At 36.7% G+C, this 20,947-nt stretch overlaps 1 protein-coding gene across 3 annotated transcripts; it reads left to right on the forward strand.

Annotated features, from left to right (window-relative positions):
• The first annotated feature begins 17 nt into the window (after window positions 1-17).
• Window positions 18-17,701, forward strand: CNOT7 (CCR4-NOT transcription complex subunit 7). Of its 3 annotated transcripts, none has more exons than XM_047854833.1 (7): window positions 18-170; window positions 1,706-1,920; window positions 3,771-3,964; window positions 8,766-8,927; window positions 11,864-12,008; window positions 14,314-14,424; window positions 15,990-17,701. In XM_047854833.1, the coding sequence occupies exons 2-7, from the start codon at window positions 1,804-1,806 to the stop codon at window positions 16,116-16,118; spliced, it is 858 nt and encodes a 285-aa protein (XP_047710789.1). In that variant the 5' UTR covers window positions 18-170; window positions 1,706-1,803; the 3' UTR covers window positions 16,119-17,701. The 3 variants fall into 3 exon arrangements, with proteins under 3 accessions (XP_047710789.1, XP_047710791.1, XP_047710792.1); XM_047854835.1 differs by lacking the exon at window positions 18-170 and adding an exon at window positions 306-329; XM_047854836.1 differs by lacking the exon at window positions 18-170 and adding an exon at window positions 447-470.
• Window positions 17,702-20,947: the final 3,246 nt, after the last annotated feature.

Raw genomic sequence — 20,947 nt, forward strand, 5'->3', positions numbered from 1 at the left:
AGCGACGGCGCAGCACGGAGCGACGCAGCCCCGGCTCCCCTTTCCCCCTTGCTGGGCGCGAGGTGTCTATGGGGCACCCGCTGCTGCCGCCGCTACCGCCACCGCCACCGCCGCTGGTTGCTGTCTCTATGGCGAGGAGGAGGAGGAGGAGCGCGAGCTCAGCGACACAAGTAGATCTTGCGTCTGCCGGGGGGAGGGGCGGATTGGGGAAGTCGAAAGGGGGCGGGAACGATGAACCGGAGAGGGTGAGAGATGGCGCCAGCTGGAACGCGGCAGGCGAAGGAAAGAGCTAGGCGGCGGGTGGAAGGGGGCAGGGTAACGGACTGAGGGTATGTCAAGGGGGTGGCGCGGGGTGATGACGTAAAGGCTTTGTACCTGGGGCTTCGACGCTGTTGGACGGAAATTGGGAGTGGAGGGCGGTGGCCTAGATCCTCAGCTCCTCGTATTTCTTCTCGCACCAGTTCTTTGGAGTCAGTCTGGCTCCAGTAAATGGTTATCAAGCACCTTCACACTGGCCCTCTGCCAGGGAAGAGAGTTATCTATGACTTGAATGCCTCTGTGCTGTTCTCTCGTTTCTTTGGGAGGTTGCAGTACGGAGATTCTATCCAGTAATGAGAAGGCCTCTGGTGCCTCCTCGGGGCTTCTGGAATTGTTGTAGAGAGAGAGAGGTGGAGAAAGCATTGTTAAACCACAGGGTCTTGCTGAAGTGTGTGTTTGTGTGTGTGGCTGTCTGGGTGTGTGTGTTTAGCGGAGGGGGAGGGTAATATAGGAGCGGGGGTTCCCTGGATCTTTAGTTTCTGTTCTTGCAGCAGTCCAGGTTACATTTGTGACTGAAGTGTTGGCGGGGGTGGGGGGGGGGCGATCATAATTCCCTTTCTTACCCTTGTTTGTTAGCATTTTTCAAACTACTGTGAAAAAATTAAGGAGCATTTGTAATTTTCCTGTCCCAAAATCAAAATGTTGGTCTGTACTCTATCATTATGTACCGTGATACTGTGTTTATGGACCAAAAACGTGAGATGTGTGTTTGGTAACCAGGGAAAAAAAATGCTGTGGTTTTAGGAAATTAGAAACAATTTGAAGTGCATATTCTCTATTGTTCCCTCTCTTTTTCCTTCCTGGTAGTTATGGACATTCAAATAGTTTCTGTGGCTGTTAGTTATTTTTCAGATAGATTTTGTTTGTTTTCGTTGTTGTTGGTTTACTAAAAAGTCCCTTCCAATCTGACTTGAATAAATGCCAGTAAAGTAGATTTTGTAATCAAATCAGATTTTGAATGTTCTATTAGTGAGTAAAAGCAAACACTACAGTTTTCCTAGTGACATCTGATCTTGTCACATATGTATCAGTATTTAGCTTTTCATTTTTTATCTGGAAATGGATGTCTTTATAAAATTTTATCCAGGGAGTGAGTTGAATTCAAAGCAGTCTTCAATTAATGGAAAGTTTTCAAAAATGATTAGTATGTAAACATAAAAAAATACTGTTTTTACTTAATATTGATATTAGAACCAGAAAACCTATGTTGTGGTTCTTTTTTCCTTACCGATTAGTTACGTGCTTTTAGACAAGTCACTTCCCAAATGGATTTACATATGAGTCAAAGACTTCGAATAAATAATCTTTTAGATTTGTATCAACTCAATTAGTCTGTGATTCAGATTTCTGATATTGCTGGTTTTTATTTTGGTTTTTATTTTGACAGGTACAAAAATAAAGGATACAGTATTTTATGAAACAAACAAATCTTCAGTCAAGTATAACATTTTGATGCTTGGCATCTAGACTTCTTGTGCCCTCACTATGCCAGCAGCAACTGTAGATCATAGCCAAAGAATTTGTGAAGTTTGGGCCTGCAACCTGGATGAAGAGATGAAGAAAATTCGTCAAGTTATCCGAAAATACAATTATGTTGCTATGGTATGCCTATGATCAAATCCTTAAAATGTTTCTTATAACAGGGGAAGAGGGTTTTGAAAAGTCTTGAATTCAACCCATCTGGTTGATTTTTTTTGTTTTTAGGGCTTAACTTAATTATAAAAAGAAATTTTGTCAATTTCGTCCAGCCAGAGATCACCTGGAACACATCCGCAATGGGACAAATTGGGTTATTACTCATTGCAGTGAGGGAAAATGCATACCACTGGAACCATGGGACATTTGAGTAAGAGTGTTAGAAAAGACTTACAGGATTTGGGCTTGTGTCAGGTGGTTTTAAGGATTAAGGAAGCAGGGCCTTGCTCTGAATTGGATGCTGTTGGGAAGCTGGGATAATTTTGTGACAGGGTATCTTAATAAGGCCAAACTAGGATGAGAGAAGACTAGAGTGAGACTAAAGCTATAAAGAAGCAGCGGTTACTTATATTAGCCAAGGTAGAAGAATGTTTGATCAGATTTGTGGTTTGGACAATGTTTATGTTTTTGTCTGTGTTCAGTCATGATTAGAGTGGTCTTGTCTGGTGTTAAAGTGTGAAACTGTTTATATTCGGCAGAACAGTAGAACCTAGCTGTGAGTGCCAGTTCAGCTCCTAGCAACACTAAGGCTAACTGATAATACCAGATGAGCACCGCACTCAAAAGCTTGGGAGCTCCTGCATGTCTTTCTGGAAAAAAAAAAAAAAAAAAAAAAAAAAAAGATCTCCCAGTGAAATATTATTGACCTGTGGTTTTTTCTTGTTTTTGTTGTTTGAATCATCATTGGAGTTGCATGAACACACTGTGCTGTTAAGCATCTCTGCTTTTGCATTTATTATTCAATCTACCTAGATCGTCTATTCAGTTAGTTTTGCTGCTTTACTACTGTATCTTGTCCATATGTTAGTTATTGTACTGTTTTCTAGATTGTAAGTTCTGTGAACAATGGGTTGTTCTCTTAGTCATCCTCATGACACACACAGCATAACACATAGCGTCCAGTAAAGTGGTTGTTGAGTTGGACTAAATTTAGAGAGGTTTTAATTTCTTTACTGTTTCTTAGGGACTTGATATTCAGATTTTTTTCTTAGGTTTTCAGTTTGAGTTTTAAAACTAAAGTGATGTATGATAGTATCCTCTTCTCAGTATTTTTAATGCAAATAAATGCGTTTGTGTGTGTAGGGGCAGGTTGACTGATAAAAAAACAAATATTTGAGTGAACACATATAACCTATTTAATAAAGGTGTATTTACCCATAATTAGAAATGGTTTTTTTTTTTTAAGTCCCACAAAATAGAGACATGATAACATTCTACAAGAATAAGTGGCTATCATGCAGTTTTTGATGACATGCTTTCCCTAGAGTATAAAGACGGAGTACTGTCTTAGCCCAAGAAGTGACAAGGTTTTGGTGCTTAGACAAACCTTGTCTGAGAGAAACAATTGGAGAGTATGATGAATTTTCCATTTTTATTAACCAGTTCTTCATTGATTTTAATGCTAGCATTCTGTGGGCATAGTTTCACATACCCCTTGAAAAACATGAATGTATGATTTTTCCCCTTTCTTTGGGAATAGAGTACTTGGTTGCGTTTAGCATTCATATCTTATACATAGTAATTTTTTATGGATGTGATATTTAATATTAAAAAAAGCCATTAAATTTGTAGAGTTTTATGGTTTTAAAAAGTAACAATTTTCATAGTTAAAAGGTAATTTGTAATTGAATATGAATGTATAGAATATTCTCTAGAATGGGATTCTTTGACTTGTACCAAAAATGATTTATTCTAACAATCTGTGGATTGTGGTTTTGACCATTTAGTAAATAATGAATCTTAAAACTATTTTACAGGATACCGAGTTTCCAGGTGTGGTTGCGAGACCTATTGGAGAATTCAGGAGCAATGCTGACTATCAGTACCAACTATTGCGATGTAATGTAGACTTGTTAAAGATAATTCAGCTAGGACTGACATTTATGAATGAGCAAGGAGAATACCCTCCAGGAACTTCAACTTGGCAGTTTAATTTTAAATTTAATTTGACGTAAGTGGGAAACAAATATAACCCAAACTTTTTTTAGCTTAATTGTAGAAATTGATTTCCCTCATGTATGGTGAATGAAATGCTAACTGAATTTGGCTCAGTTATCCTATAAATATTTAAAGCTTAAAATTCAAAAGATTAGATTTCTTATGGGATAAAAAAATTAGGATACAGGAGACTTAATATTCAAATACTTTGAATTATAGAGATGTTATTTGAAAAGTATGACTACCACTTTTTTTGAAATTTGGAAAACCTTGGGTATTGAACATACTTCTTGATAGAAAAAATAACGTTGCATTCGTTTTACTTTTAAACTTTGTGTGCAGTTTGAAATGTATATCTTTGTTGTAGTGGTTATCCCTGTGAAGAGATTTTTATTACAGTCAAACTCCAGTTTATGAATTGATTACATGTTAAAAGTAGTAAGACATTTCTTGGAAACTTGGGTGCATTTTCCGGTGAAATCAGTGTTATATAATATAGTCCCAGATCAGCCCAAAAAAACCTCTTGTAGCTTACCTATTGGAGAGAGAAAGGTATCCTTGAACTTGGTATTTCTTTCAGAAACAGTTGAGAATCTGCAGTATTCTGAATCTAGAATCTGAATTCTGACTCAAGACTTAGGTTAAAACCCAGTTTACTTACTTGTAGTACTTCTGTATCATTTGTAAGAGTAGTCTTGATAGCTTAGGGAAGTTTAGAGTGGTGTTGGGTGAGGGCAGATTGTTTACAAACTTAGTGTGAGGTGGGTAAATGTTTAATATGTTCTTACTAAGTTATGATACTCTAGCATATCCTTCTGTTTGGCAGCGTGTACTTGTGTAATATGATCTTATATCTGGTTTAAAAAATAGTAAAAGAAGCTGTGGGACATTTAATAGTAGTGCCAGTGTAAGAACCTCCCATTGTCTGTACAATAATCTGATAGTTAGCATATCAGATCTAAAAGGCAGGGCTGGTGATTTTAGAGAGTAGGGTCAGTGGTATACTATGACTTCTAATTACATAATGTTTAGCCTCACTCTTTGTTTTACTTTGTTGGATTCCATAATGTATGCCAGAACCTTCTCAAGGGTAAAAAGTACTCCTGTCTATTCAAACTGGTAATAATCTTTTATAAGTACTACAAAAGATAACTGTTTTTAAAATAAGTTCTTAGCCATTTCATTTGTTCCATGTTACTTTTTCCCCAAGCTGATCATTAGGACATTGTTTTTTAACTAAGTTATTGTTGTGATGCAAATACATGAGTAGGAAGTAACCCTTCCCTGTCTTAATTTTGGTAAAATTGACATTTTCCTTTTTTAGAAACATCTTTGTCATAATAACAACTGCCTTATTGCAATCTTTGAAGGACTTTTTTTCTTATACAGAGAGGGCTGCTTGTTATCAAATTGATACTAATTTATTCCATTTATACTAATGTTAATGTCTGAGAAGAAGTTTAAGGAGAAGAATATAGTGAATCATGTTATTTCAGTAGAACCGATTAATTGGAAGGGAAACCTGGGACTACCTAATGTGGAGATAGAGCACCATGAATAGAATCTTGGATATTTTAAAGAAAGATGAAAATTGACTTTTTTATTGAGTGCCTAGATGTGTCAGCTGTGCTAGGCATCAGGGATATAGTGTTGAGGAAAGTTGCTCGTGGTCTTTATAACTTAGCGTTCCTGTAACTTGGCTGTCTGCTCTCCACCCGCCAAAGTCTGAGAGTCAGAATTGTTAGATAATGATCAGTGTATGGGAATTCTCTCCAAACTGAATTTGGAGTTGATATGTAGAATGACAAATGAAATGAGATACTGACGAGCTGTGCAGAAGAAAAGCTCTCTCAAAGGAGATGGGAACGAATTTCTAAAAAGTCATCAATTTGATGGTTATGGTAATTCTTGGTATTTGAGAGAATCATTTTAATAGTGTAGTAGAGGTTATAGGAGATTGTGGGTTCAGTGGTAACAGAAAGGAAGGTGATAATTCATTTAAGGAAAGTGGCAGTGAAAAGGACAAATAGAGACCACCGTAAGTAGACAGGACAGCAGAATCAAACAGGGTGGTTTTGATTTTGTTTGACAGATAGTGCACAGGCATTTGAAGGCTAAAGAGCAGTTGTCAGGTGTGGACATGCAGGCTCTTCCTAGTGTCTTTCAGGTAGCCTTTGCAGATTTTTGGAGCATATTATGCGTTCTTGGTTTGAGTTCATTAAATATTAAGTTTAGTAACCCTCTGTGTACTGTGACAATCTGTATTCTAGTTTGCCTTTGCTCGTTTTAGTGTAAGCTTAAATATTAAAGTATGCATGTTTTAAAATGTAAAATACATGTTGAACCAGGAATTGAGGTTGGAAGGCATTTCCAAATTGAATCTTTAATCTGCTGTGTTTAAAATTGTGAATTTGTGTAATAGGTTAAGTTTATACTTGTAGGTATGTCAAAAAACCAGGGGCACCTGGTTTGCTCAGTTCAGTAGAGGATGTGACTCTTGATCTCCGGAGTCTTGAGTTCAAGCCCCACACGTTGAGCATGGAACCTGCTCTGAAAAAATGGTGAAAAGATATATATTTATTGAGTTTAACATACCTAGTTAAGTTAGTTAGTTTCTGTTTTTAGGATATTATTTGAGATGAGTAGCCTTGTATCTGCTTTTTGGGAAAGCCTTTTTTAGAGATTTGTACATGACTTTTCATTCCTGTTCAGTTATTAAAACTGGCTATTTTGCCACCTTGACTTTGATAGTGTTAGGAGAAATGACATTACTGTTCATTGTTGTTCTGAACAGATTGCTGTAATCAGTAAGCCAACCCTGCACCTGCAGCAGTTCTTAAGTTTTGACTAGACTGTATTTTAACTACTTTGTTGAGATTTGCATATTTTAATATTTTTCTACGCTTACTGGGATTTTTGAGGGTGGGGAATGATTTCAAAACTTGAAATGGATACTGTGGGAAAGGGACAGTCTGTTGATTTGGAGAATTGAGTTGTAGCAATTATGAAGCTTCCCTTACCATCAAGAAATTTTCTTCATCCTATTTAGAGATTTATTAGCCTACCTGTATGGAGCTTCCAGCTTTCTCTCTAATGAGTTGGGCATTATAAAACATAAAATTGGTTCCAGATTTTAAAATATTTATCCAAAGAAATTAAATGACAGTACATTAACTTAATCTGAATTATGTGAATTATACAGAAAAAAAGAGATGATTTTGGTTGGTTATAATTTGCTAAAGCATGCCTCTCCTTGCAAGCGTCAGAGGTTGACGAGTGGGATGTCAGTTGTTTAGAGTACGTATATATATTTTTTAGGATTATTTTTTATTTACTTATTCTGAGAGCACACATGCGAGTGCAGGGAGGGGCAGAGAGAGAGGATCCCAAGCAGGCTCCGTGCTGTCAGCACAGAGCCCGACTTAGGGCTCAGTCCCATGAACCATGAGATCGTGACTTGAGCTGAAACCAAGAGTTGGATTCGTAACTGATGGAGCCACCAAGGCTCCCCAAGGTACACATTTTTAGTGTAATAAGGCCAATGATATCTGTTGTTTAATGAAAAAACTTTGTGGTAGATTTATTCAGATAGAAATTTTGACATAAAGTGATGATCGCGGTTCCCCTCTGTTTTAAATGTTTCAGTGACTACTTTCGCTATTTTTTAAAAATGTTTATATTAAGGTATAGTTCATATACAATGATATACTGATTGCAGGTGCATAATGTAGTGATTTGACAATTCTGTCACCACAGTAAGTGTAGTTACCATCTGTCATCTGTACACATTTTGTTGTGTTATTTTTCAAAGACATTTAGAAGCAAACTGATTCCTACAGAATAGACCATAAGAATACTTTTCACCTAAGTGTAATGTTTTGTGTTTTTTTTTGGGGGGGGGGGTGAGGTTAATTAGTTTTCTTAAAGCTTTTAATAAAGTGATAGAAACCAGTATTCTTGCAACTAAAAAATAAAAATTTAGTGGGCATTGCACAAAATACTTTTCATGTATTTTCCGAAACCTGTACCTTTGTTTTGATCCTTTAACATTTTGGATACGCATGTGTTCGTACTTAGAAATTAGAGATTTCTTCTTGGCTTAATTAAAATCTTGAAGGATTGGTTTATATTTAGATTTCCTGGCTTGATTTTTGGAAGGTAATTTTCTAGGATTAAGATTGTTAGAAGAAATTATTGCTGTTACAGCAAAGCCTTTCATTTTAAATCTTTTACTGGTTGTTGGAGCCGTTTGAATGGCTCATCATTAGGGAGGGAAGGGATCTCCTTTTTCTTTCCGTTGGAATGTAGTTTTAACTTAGCCACATCGGATATTTTCCTCTTGGTCTCCTTTCTGGTGCTGCTGGGAGCATGGGACATGGATATAGGCTGTCACCCCTGTGGCTACAGCTCCATCTGGCAGCAATAAAAAAGGCTGCTGAGACTGAAAGCCCCTGAAAAGAACATGTCTTTTACTTTGAGTGGTAGCCCCTGGTGAGTAGAAGACCTTTTTTTTTCAAACTCAGTTAAATTTATTTAACTTGTGAAAGGCTAGTGAAATTGAGCTGTAGTGAAGATTAAAATCTCCCCCTTGGACTGTTTCTGAATGAGGCTTTACTGAATACTTTTCTAAAATAATAATCTTTACATTTAAATTGCATTTTCCTTCATATCTGTGAAGCACTGGAATAATTGGACCCAAGCCAATCTTCTATTTTGTTCTTTCTGGTCCCATAGCTGTTGGATGTAAGTGGGAGAAAACCAGTTTGTTTGAAGAATGGCACTTTTTAAGGTTGTCTTTCTTTTTCTCCTGCCAGGGAGGACATGTATGCCCAGGACTCTATAGAGCTACTAACAACATCTGGCATCCAGTTTAAAAAACATGAGGAGGAAGGAATTGAGACCCAGTACTTCGCAGAACTTCTTATGACATCGGGAGTGGTCCTCTGCGAAGGGGTCAAATGGTTATCATTTCATAGGTAAAAAGATTGCACTGAAAATGGCATTTGTGTTTGCATTTCCTAGCTGCTTCACACCTGGTGTGGGTCACTGTTTCAGCAGTTTCAGGCTTAATACCACAAGGAATTGGCTGCCACATAGCAGTCTCCTCTTTTAAGAAGCTAATGTTGGTTTCCTTAAGGTTTAATGTAAAGATACATGATTCATTTTTGCCTATGAGAGCGACGGTATGGCATAGTAGAAAGAGTAAGGCTGGAAAAGTAGATCTTGGTTTAAATCCAGCAGTGCCATTTGGAATCAGTGTTACCAAGAGTTACTTAACATTTCTGAGCCTTAGAATAAAACCATTCCTGGGGCGCCTGGGTGGCTTAGTTGGTTGAGCGTCCGATTTCGGCTCAGGTCATCTCATGGCTTGTGGGTTCGAGCCCCACATCGGGCTCTGTGCTGACAACTTCGGATTCTGTATCTCCCTCTCTCTCCCTGCCCCTTCCCCTGCTCACACTCTGTCTCTCTCCTCAGAAGCAAATAAACATTAAAAAAATTAAAGAACAAAACCACTTGTTAAAAAAATACTTAATGCTTACCAGACCAGTGCCAAGCACAGTGATGTAAAATTCTAGGAATTAAGCTGTGAATAAAACAGACCAAAATCCTCATCCTCATGAAGTTTATATTCTGATGGGAGTTGGCAATTTGTTAAAATGAAGAAATTTATATTGTGGTTTGTTAGATGTTAATAAGTGCTATGAAGAAAAAAGCGAAGAGAATGCTAGGGGGGGGTGGGTGTGGTGGATTTTAATTTTTTTTTCAAATAGAGTGATCAGTAAGACATCACCTAGATAAATATCTTGTTTTAATGATCAATAATAACATATTTTGATCATCTGGTAAAAAGCTTTGCACACAGTAAATTCTCAATAAATGGTCATTTTTAATTCTTTGTTATTATAAAACTGGATTGTTGAAGAGAATTTCTAGGAAGGGAATTAGTTCATTTTGTACAAACAGACTTCCAGATAAGACAAAGAGTTTTCCTATCTAGGTGAACTAAATTAAACTGGAAGCCAGGGAGCAAAAGTGGCCTTGGGAATGATTTTCTTTGACTTTAGCTATGTCTTTAAAAAGGATTGTATTATGCAGACATTAATATCCTTACGTTGGGTTCATTTCACACATATTTTTAAAAAGTCAGAGTCTCCTGTGTGCTTTAGAATTTCTAGCTCTGGTTTGTGTGGAATGACTTTGGTGAAGGAGTATTCATATTGTAAACTCTGCTATAGTACTAAGCAGTAATTTTTGAGTTGGGGGTATTGAACATGCCATTTCTCACCTGTTCTCTCTTCTCTCTTCTCCATTTGAGCCTCTACCTTGGGAGACCAGACTCAAGTCTTTGTTAATTTGAGGAATGTTTTTTCGGTTTGTTTTTTTGTTTTGTTTTTTTTTTTTTTTTTTTTTTTTTACTTTTATGGTCATGACTAGAAAGCATCATCATCTCCTTTTGCTGTATATGATCTATTCTTTGATTCAAAAAGTACTCTGAGAAAATACTGTGTGTTAGGCAGTAGGGATATTGAAATGAACAAAACCAGAAAGGGTTCATGTCTTCTTAGAGTGTGGAGTCTAAATTAGACTCTGGTATTTGTCAAGATTTTATTCTAAATGTCATTAACTGTTTTCTTCACATTCTAGCCTATTTCTAGGAGATAAAAACTAGTTTAAGAAATTTATAAATTCCAAATTTTAATGTAATCTTTTACTAGCAGTAAACAAATGCTATATTGACTTATATTTAGTTAGATAGCAGTTACTTCCTTGCCAATTACCAGAAATGTAAAGGTTTCTGCTGTTGGTATTCATTAGTGGTCTTCAATGGTAAAACTTCCTTCTTTTAAAATTAGAAATAATTCTGAACATTAAATAGAAATTTTATTTGTATCCCTCCACAAGATATGCTAATAGCATCTCTTATCAAATATTTACTGAGTTCCAACTAAGTGAAATAAAAGATTTTTTAAAGATATATTAAAATGTGATTCCTACCAGACTAGTGGAAAACACAATACATGTATTTTAAAGGGTAGTACAAGAAAACAATCTGTATAAGAAATCACAGGGAGCTAGTCTCTTCAGGGAAGGCATCCTGTAAGAGGTCCTTGAAGAAAAGGTAGACAGGGCAAAAAGGGTGTGTAATTGTGGCACAGGAATGTAGGGAGATACAAAGCTGTGGAAAAAGTTAAACAGTTGAGATAGGAGATCTTGATTGAAAATGTGGGAGTTGGTATTTTATTCTTTGGATAACAGTTCTCAGTGTTTACTACTTGTACTTCTTCCATCTGCAGCATTTCCCTTATTTTATCTTGAGGAGTCATAATGAGATAGGAACAGAATTTTGAGGGAAGAGGTTGATTGATGAAGTCACTTGAGGAAATAATATTCCATTAGGGAATTACTCTTTGGATTTTTAGGTATATGACCTCTTTATGTAAAATATGGGAAGGTTTGTAATCTTTTTGCCAGTTCTGCTACCTTTTGACCTTTTTAGCCAGGTTTCCATTCATCTTTATTTTTCCACTTCCATAGTTACTTAAATTTTTTTGAGACATCCATGGGTGGTTTGATACCCTTCTAAAAGAATTCTCCTTTCAGAGGTCATCAGATTGTAATCTAGTGACTGCAGGCTCGGGATGCTAGTATAGATCTGTGTAGTGATGTCTCTGAATGAAAGTGACATGTTCTTATTACTGTTGGTAAGATGATGGTATTTTCCTATTACCATTATAAACGTATCTGTTATTCTTGTGTGCATTTTTTAATTTTTTTGGTTGATTCCAAAAAAATTTTTGGTTGATTTTGGAATACAGTTGTGACTCACTTAAAATTTGTATTGGGAAAAAAAATTATTTTTCTTCATCTCTGGTATTTACGTGCCTCTGTTCTGTATTTAACCCTTTTGTAGTGGTTATGACTTTGGCTATTTAATCAAAATCCTGACCAACTCTAACTTGCCTGAAGAAGAACTTGACTTCTTTGAGATTCTTCGATTATTTTTTCCTGTCATATATGATGTGAAGTACCTCATGAAGAGCTGCAAAAATCTCAAAGTAAGGTTTCAAGTGGCTTTACCTGTAACTCACACTATTTAGACCGAGTGACTGATAAATGAGATCCTAGCCTGGGATGTTTTTAGCCATATTTTAAGTTTTGAAGTGCAATTACATCGTCTTGTCATTTGATTCTATTTGTTGCATAAATAATTTCATAAGAAATCCCTTTTCAGAGCCTCAGTATATGGGCAGAATAAGCTTTCAACAAAATTCAAACCAAGAGTCAGATTTTCATCATTGCCAGATTGAAAATCCTAACCTACGTGAAAATGTAAGGGCTAGTGAGTTCTCATGCACAAAAATGCAAGTTCTTACTGCCCAACACGCACATAATCTATCCATGCCAGATAAATCTGAGGTGGCCATCAATATGCACCTGTAAACGTGACAGAGTTTTCCCTTCAGCTTGGAGAGAAATTATTTTGTTGCGTCTAGTCCTAGGATCATGTTCCTAGGATTACTTTATGTGGCTAAAAAGGTCGTTTTTTTTGTTGTTTGTTTTTCCTGGTCCAAAAGATGTTAAGTTGTTAGTGGTAAGTGCTAGTAAATGTGTAGGTCCTGTCTAGACAGTAGCTTACATCCTGACCCTGCTGAACGTGTGTGTAATAATTTGTTACTTGTGAATAACTTCTTTCCAAAGGAGCATTTCTTTAATAAGTAGAAGTAGAAGTTCCTTCCGTTTGGGAATGAACTTTATTTTGGGAATGGGCTTTATTTTTTTTCAGGGGTGTTTGTATTTAAGCTGCAACTGAAAAGCACATTTCGGTAAAGTGGTGGCTTCGTAGAACCTACGTGAAGGCTGATCACATTTTCTTACCAGGTTTTTAGAAGTGCAAATAAAGTTACACTTTTAGGAGATGGTAAAAACTTTCAGAGCTTTACTTTTAGCCAGAAAGAAATAAGTTAGGAGCTGAGTAAGGAAACTTTGCTTTTGACAAGTGAACTCAAAATCAGAAGAAAAGTAGCCTTTTGGCCAAAGTTTGCTTCCTTTTTTACAGAATATGGCCTATAACTGGGGACATTTTTAAGGAAGGTTCCTTCATGTTTGTAGCACCCAAGAGCAGCAGAATTCTGTGCAGTTTGAAGAGACTTGCAGCTGTGACTTTAGTGAAGTTGCAGCAGGATAGCCTTATTGCTGTAGGAGCTCAGTCCACCCCCGAAAGTTGCTGAGAATCCATGGCCTCATGGCCATGTTCATTAATCTGGCTTTGGAAATGCTTTTTAAATGTTCATTAATCTGGCTTTGGAAATGCTTTTTAAAATTTGACGTATCTCTACAATGACACTTTTCAGGAACAGAATGAAATCCTTGCTCACTGTGTGTACGATATTGGAAAAGTTCTGCACATAGCAGATAATTCTGAATATACCCTACGTGAGCTGCTGTATTAAATTTAGGTTAACGACAAAGGTGCTTTTTGACCTCCGGTCAGCCTTGCTGAATGACCCTATTCTGTTGCCCTTCTAAGCAGCTGCTAATGATACCTAATCCTCATGTTATTTTTAAGCACAGAAGCAAGTCCCGTCTGTGCACGGCACTGTTTCACGCTGTGAAACAGAGGAGGGTTAGTAGGAATTTGTGCTGCTTTTGTTGTCTGACCCGATCTTTCTTTCATTACTCTCCTCCTATTCTCCCATTATTCTGCTTCCCTCTCTTCCTTCCTCTGTGCTTTTTCCCTTTTATTCTTTTTTCTCTTCCTTCTTTTCACTCTTTCTTTTTTAAGCCTGGCAATATTAACATAAGCAGATATTTAGCAGACCCTTCGAAGGACACATAACTGCATGCTCTTCTTTTTCACAGAACCGTAATTAAGCACTTAGTGAATTTTTAAGGATTTGGCTAGTTATAATAGCTTTCTTTTGTACAAATTATTTAGATGAAACTATTTAGAGATTGGGAAGAAGCTTAAGAGAATTTGATAGGAGCTGCCGATGGTCAGTTTTCTATTGATGGATGGATTGACTGTGCAGGTACTTAATAAATGTCCCCCAGTATACCTGTTCCCTTGTATAGGATCTTCTCCCCCCATAGTTTCAGCAAAGTTACTTGCCTGTCACATGACTTGAAGCATATGATGAAGATAAATTTTCCCAATTAGGATCTCATCTTCTACTAAATCAGAAGTTTCCCCCATACTCAATGAATAATTTGTAATTCACAGTCTCTTTTTTCTAATCTTCATGAGGTCCATCTTTACATGCTAAAGTCCATTCCTATTTTGGTCAGTGTCTAAGTGATGTAATGTGTGAATTTGGGTATTGTACGGTTTCTGTTTTGACAGACAAGTTTTCTTTCTTCTAGGGTGGTTTACAGGAAGTTGCTGAACAGTTAGAGCTGGAACGGATAGGACCACAGCATCAAGCAGGATCTGATTCATTGCTCACAGGAATGGCCTTTTTCAAAATGAGAGAAGTATGAAGACATCAGTGCCTTTTTCTCAGTTGGTTGTTAGGTTGAGAACATTAAAAATCTTATGGCAAAAGTGTTTGGGCAATAAGTGTTATTAAATGAAGATACAATTAGAGGTACCATGGAAGTTGTGTCCACCACGCTTGAATGAAAGTATTCAAAAATAAGTCCTCTTGAAATGTAGTTCAGAATGAAATGAAAACAAATGAGTTCTTCATAGACTGGAAAATGAAACAACTTAAACTACTTTAGGAGTCATGTAGCTCCAACTATACTATTTCTTAGATGAGAAAACTGAAGCTAGAGGCTAGTAACTTTTGTCCAGAGTCTCACACACAATACTAGTGGGCAAACTCCAGCATTCTTTCTGCAGACCACATCAGTGCTGCTCTGCCGAGTCAAGGAGTCTGTTCATTAGGTTTCCCCAGCATTGTCTTGTCCAGTAAAACACCATTTGCTTATGCCATTTTTCAGCACTTGGAGGATTTATAGGGTAGTGCTTATATAGTGCTTTTAGTAGACTGAGTCTGACAAGAGGTTCTGAATTCTCAAGTGGTTAAGTAAATCTGAAGTAGCTGTAAATCAAAAATCGTAATTGAGCAGAGCCCTATAAGTGGCAACACACAGACCAAAGCTAGGTATGGAAGAGTGGGATTGAATGAACCCGAGTCTACTCCTAGCTTATGTAATGAAGTGATCTACGCAGGTATACCTCACTGTAAATTAAATGCAAAGAAAAGAAAGTTTTCCTTTTTGCAAAATAGAACTGTAGAATTCTTTTGAGTATATCTTCTTAGATACTAAAGAATTGACTAAGAACTATTTGGAAATTTAAAACTTTTGTAGCAATGTGTTAATAATAGCGTAATAGTTGTTTGCCAAGTATTGACTCAGAAGTGATTTGGAATGTCTATTCGTGACAAGTAAATACTTTGTTTTGTACTTCTGCCCAGTGCTACGTTAGGGAATTAAAACAACCTTTTGGATTTTCAGCTTCGCATTTTAGAAATACCTTAATGGTTCAGTGAATGGTGGATTCTCTGCTACTAATTTGTTATCTTTATTTTTCTTGGCTTCTTCAAGAATAGTAACCTAGTGTGAATGTTGAGATTTTACCGTCCAAAACATGTTTAGGGTTTGATTGTTTTCAGCCAACTCAGCCTTGTATGTAGACAAGGCTACTTGCCTGATGCCTAAACTTTTTCTCCTATCATTGGCTATATTCATTCATTTTCACTGTTAAATTGTTGAATGGAATAAAAATGCCTGCCGTTTTCCCGTGATGACAAATTCTCATTAAACTGGTCTAAATGTTAATAGGAAAGACACACATTTGATACATTTCTTTGTAATCTTTTTCTTTGGTTTCTTTTGAGCTCCGTACTTCTTGAGAACATTAGTCTTACTCATTGAATTTGAAATGTGTGGCCTCAAAGGAGCACCATAGGAAAGAGCTATCATTTTAGTTAATGAACAGTCAGTACTTACATTGCTGAAATATAAGTTACCAGTGGTACCTTTTGGTTAAAATTATCTTTTTTTTTTTTTTCCCCAAAATTCCTTTTTAGATGTTCTTTGAAGATCATATTGATGATGCCAAATATTGTGGTCATTTGTATGGCCTTGGTTCTGGTTCATCCTATGTACAGAATGGCACAGGGAATGCATATGAAGAGGAAGCCAACAAGCAGTCATGACATGAAATAGTCCTTTTATTTTTATTTGAGCTACACACAAGCTTGGATATAGGTTTTATCTCTGGTTGAATCCCTTGAACGATAGATGATACTTTTTTTTTTTTTTTCTTTCATAGCCCATTTTATTTTCTGCCTTCCAGTACTAGTATGACCATTCCTATCTCAGATCTTAATAACTAGAAAAGCATTCAGGTTAAATTTGGCCTTAATATACTTGTTAGCAGGCATGTGTGACAGAGAGTGGGGAAAGCTGCATCATATTGAGTATTTTGATAAACTTTACCTGCTTGGGCTTGGTTTGTTTTTCCCCCTTCGTAAATTAACTAGCACTGACTGTAATTTATTTCCCTGTTTCATGTCTCCCTTCCATTCTACAGGAGTTTTAGCTATTTTGAGATTGTGGACCATCAATTTTGCACTTTAGAGAGTGATTCTGACTCAAATCCTCTGTTTTATCAGAAATTTTGGCTTTTCTTGCTCTTAGCTGGAAAAATGACCATCTGCCAATCTTATACAGTATTTACTTGTTTTTGACCCATGGAAATAGCACACGCATTGTGCAAACGGTTGATTCAGCAAGACTACAAAAAAAAAAAAAGACAAAAAAACTACTGAGGAGCTTAGTAACTGCTGTTTCTGTACGTAGTGTTTCATCTTCCAAGCACATCTAGTGTCTGTCAGTGTCTCATTGGCATGTGTAGGCTGCTCTGACCGAAGAATTTTTCAAACCAGCTTTACACCCTTCAGGAACAATCCCTTGTGATTGGATATTTAGTGTCTGCCAGGAAACTGGTATCCAAGATATTGAAGCTGCAGTTATTTTATGATAGCACACTTCCCTTTGATCTGCTTCTTTTTATTCTGTCACTGTTTACCCTGTTTTTAATTTTTAAAAAATTGTATAGCCATGCTTAACGACACTCTTACTTTGTTGATTCCACAAATCAGTTTCTTTAAAGTCCAAAGATAGCAAGTCTTTAGGTATATTTTGTACCAGATTAAATTAGAAGAAGAAAAAATTGTGCTTTCATAGTTGTTACAAAGATGAATAATGCAGAGATTTGGTGCACAACAACAAAATACAAAAATATATTCTATATATAAAGTCATATATATACATACACACATACGTACATATATATATGTACGTATGTGTGTATGTATATATATGGCTATATATAGCTAATAAAATGACCTGAGGAGTGTAATGCTTGTTTATTTTTTTGTGTATATCTTTGCAATCTATTTTATATATATTGACAAGAGAGACTGTGAAATATTTAGCCATGCAGAATATGTGACCAGACCAGAGCATGTGTAGGAAGACATTTTGGTAATCATTAACTCTGCCCTGAAATGATAGACTACAAGTTACGATGTGTGTTATCTACATTTCAATCAGTAATACTAGCAAATCTCCACATGTTAGCCACATTGGTTTGTTTCCTTTGTACATTCTTTATTCATGATATTAAAATGCTGTAACTGGGTGGTCCTTTTTAAACAAAACGTTATTTGCAAAACAGAGGGTATTATTTGTTTTTAAAGCTTTTGTAAATAAAGGCTTCGGAAATGTTTTCTTATATATGTTGATGACTGGTGATTTTTAAAAATATTTGCGGGATTTTTTTTTTTTTTTTTTTTTGAGCAACTGAACAGAACTCAGTAACTTCTTTATAGCTAATTATTAGTCTCTTGAGCCTTCTGCAGTGCAAGACTGTTGGCTTATTCTTTATGAATACCTCAACTAGATGTTAAAATTCATATTTATCTCCTTTCCAAGAATGCATTTACTCTTATTCTGAAAGAGTACATTTGGTATGATTTACTGTGGCTTCTTTTTAAAGCTGACACAATATAGCCGATAATCTGATTGGTTTCCTCTTATTTTGATCTTCACCTCTTTAAAAAAAAAATAGGAATTACAAAGATTCCCTTTTGAATAGCCACATAGTTGCTGAATTTCAGAGTCTGTGTCAATTTTGTTTATTGTCTCTTAAGAGGCAATGATATTTTATAACTTCTGTAAGAGGAACATTATGATCTTTACTAAATCTAGCTCTTGTATATAAGATATTTGGCTGATAGTTTTGTAATGTTCCTGAGCTGTTAATTCTAGATTCCCCATTGTGTTAAATTCTGTTGGGGCAGGTCAGCAAACTGGCCTACAGGCCCAAACCAGCCTGCTGCCTGTGTTTCTATGGCCAGTGAGACGAGAGTGGTTTTTACAGTTTTAAAATGGTTGGAAAAAAATCAAAAGATTAATACTTACTGACCTGTGAAAATTACATGAAGTTCAACTTTTAATGTCCATAAATAGTTTTATCAGAATGCAGCCAGACTCCTCACTTCTGCACTGTCTATGGCTACTTGTGCACTACAGTGGGAAGGTTGAGTAGCTGCTACAGAAACCGCTTATGGCATTCTCATCATTTCACATTCCTTCTTGGTAAGCTGATGGAGATCCGACGTGCCTTGTATATCTGTACAACAACAGTTTATTATTTCCTCTCTTACCCGTTCATATCCATCATGTCACAACAAGAAAATTGCACTTTGAATGATGTGCCTAGAAGGCACACTGGAGTGTGGATTATTTTACCTCATTATATGGGAAAATACTGTTTATTATGCAACGACACCGTAACTGTGCTGAAAAATACAATATATGTTGACAAAACCACACCAAGTACTCATCACAACATACCCAACTACTGGGGAAGCAACAGAATTAGAAATTGTAAAATGGAATAGTTCATCACATCATAATTTCTTCACAAAATAAGAAATGAAAATGAGGCTATACCCAAAGTATGTTTATGACTGGCCCGGTTGTTAGTCAAACAAAGCTATTATTTTTTGAAGGCAGTAGCGCAAAGAAATGTGTCTAGAGAAAATTCACAGACTTAGCCTTTTGGGAAAAACAGCTGGATGAAGAGTGAGGACACCGGGCACAACATCAACAGTTACTTATAAAATGACAAATGATTCTGATATTTTTCTTTGGCTCTTAGGTCAGATGTTCTAGTACTTTACCGGCTATTATTCTTCATTTGAGAAATCAATGCTAAGTTTGATGTGACCAAAAAATTTGTTTCTTTTAGTAACCTGTGTGGAAATACAGGTGAGACTGTTTTCAAGGAAGTTGGGAAACCACTAAGTTGGTGCAACCTGAAATTTAAGATGTGACAGTAACTGTGAAATACGTAAAAATCTGCAGGAAACAGGAAAAGGTTTAGTTGGTCAAACTTGAGACCCTGTGAGAAAACGTAAAGCATTGTGGTTTGACAGGCACCCATTTCACTTCTGTCATGTGCCTTTGTTTCCTTTTCTTCTAAACAAGAATAAACACTGTTAGCTGGTGTCTCAGACCAGCGCAAAGACCCTGTGCAAAGAGAGTAAACTAAAAATCATAGTTGAGCTATACGTATGTAGAGAGACTCTCCTCCAGGTGAATATAGCCATTCTAGGGCTCATCCATATCCTCTCCTTGCCTCAGTAAATTTTTTAAAGAATTTTAAAACACATAGGGGCGCCTGGGTGGCGCAGTCGGTTAAGCGTCCGACTTCAGCCAGGTCACGATCTCCCGGTCCGTGAGTTCGAGCCCTGCGTCAGGCTCTGGGCTGATGGCTCAGAGCCTGGAGCCTGTTTCTGATTCTGTGTCTCCCTCTCTCTCTGCCCCTCCCCTGCTCATGCTCTGTCTCTCTCTGTCCCAAAAATAAATAAACGTTGAAAAAAAAAATTAAAAAACACATATGCATGTTACACTAAGATGAGTGTGTAATTAAAGTTGATTTTTACTAATAATCGCCTTTCACAATAAATGGTTAAGTCATTTTAAGATGCTTTTAATACCAGACCTTAGGGGGCTCTCCTTACTGACAGAAAAAGACAGGAACTCTACCTGTGACAATAGCCTCGCTTTCATAGTTGAATAAAAAACAGAAGAACTGAAACTTTCTGTGACAACAGTTTTAATTCAGCATCAACAGAATTCTTTGTAGCATTATTTTTTTTCTCATTTTAATGAAGCACCTTTATCTGTCAAACAAGAACTATTAAGTATTAACAAATTCAGGTCAGGAGAGCTCCTTACACTGGAAAACCTTCCCTGGAAGATGCAACATAAATGATAGTTTTTAATAAATCATAAAATAGTCCCGTCCTTTCCGAGTACCGAGGAGCTCCTTCACACAGCACAAGCCAGAGCTTAAAATCACTTATCAAGAGGCCCCCTTTGGTTTCCCTGGTACTCAGAAATAAGTCCACTCAAAAGATGAATCATCTTAACAGACATTTTCCCCCCACCTGTAAGCTGACAAATACGAAATACTGGTTGCAAACAAGAACATCAAAGATCTCTCTGGGCATGGTCCCCGGTTTTGTTTTCGAGGTCACGTTCCTGCCGTGAGAAAAAGCTGCAAACGATCTGCAGTTGTCTTTTGCCCAAATGGTCACATTTGAATTTTTTGTTGGTGTAAGAACAATTAAAGGATGAGCTCTTAGTGACCTGGAGTGTATTATGGTAAGACATCCTTGTATGTACATCCTCTTTTTTTTGAGGATGGAAATACACTGAACATCACACCGGGGGACAGATGTATTTCAAAAGAGGGGAAATCTGCTGGTTTATAATAGAAGGGAGTAACAATTTTTTCACAGGTTGTTTCCTTGAAGCATGAATCACACGATGACTACCTTCATTTTTTAAGAACATGTTTTATAAATCCTGTGATTTCTCTAGAGAGGGTAGTTTTTGTCAAACATATGTCGTGTTTCCCGTACTTAACTGTTGAACGCACTGTACTCAAGTTTTACAGTCTGTTTCT

The sequence above is a fragment of the Prionailurus viverrinus genome, chromosome B1, assembly GCF_022837055.1.
Source record: "Prionailurus viverrinus isolate Anna chromosome B1, UM_Priviv_1.0, whole genome shotgun sequence".
In the NCBI taxonomy this organism is placed as follows: Eukaryota; Metazoa; Chordata; class Mammalia; order Carnivora; family Felidae; genus Prionailurus; species Prionailurus viverrinus.

Coding starts and splice junctions, on each gene's coding strand:
- CNOT7 (XM_047854833.1), top strand. CDS start 1,804: ATGCCAGCAGCAACTGTAGATCATAGCCAAAGAATTTGTGAAGTTTGG. Junction 1,921..3,770: donor AATACAATTATGTTGCTATG/GTATGCCTATGA, acceptor ACTATTTTACAG/GATACCGAGTTTCCAGGTGT. Junction 8,928..11,863: donor AAATGGTTATCATTTCATAG/GTAAAAAGATTG, acceptor ACCCTTTTGTAG/TGGTTATGACTTTGGCTATT.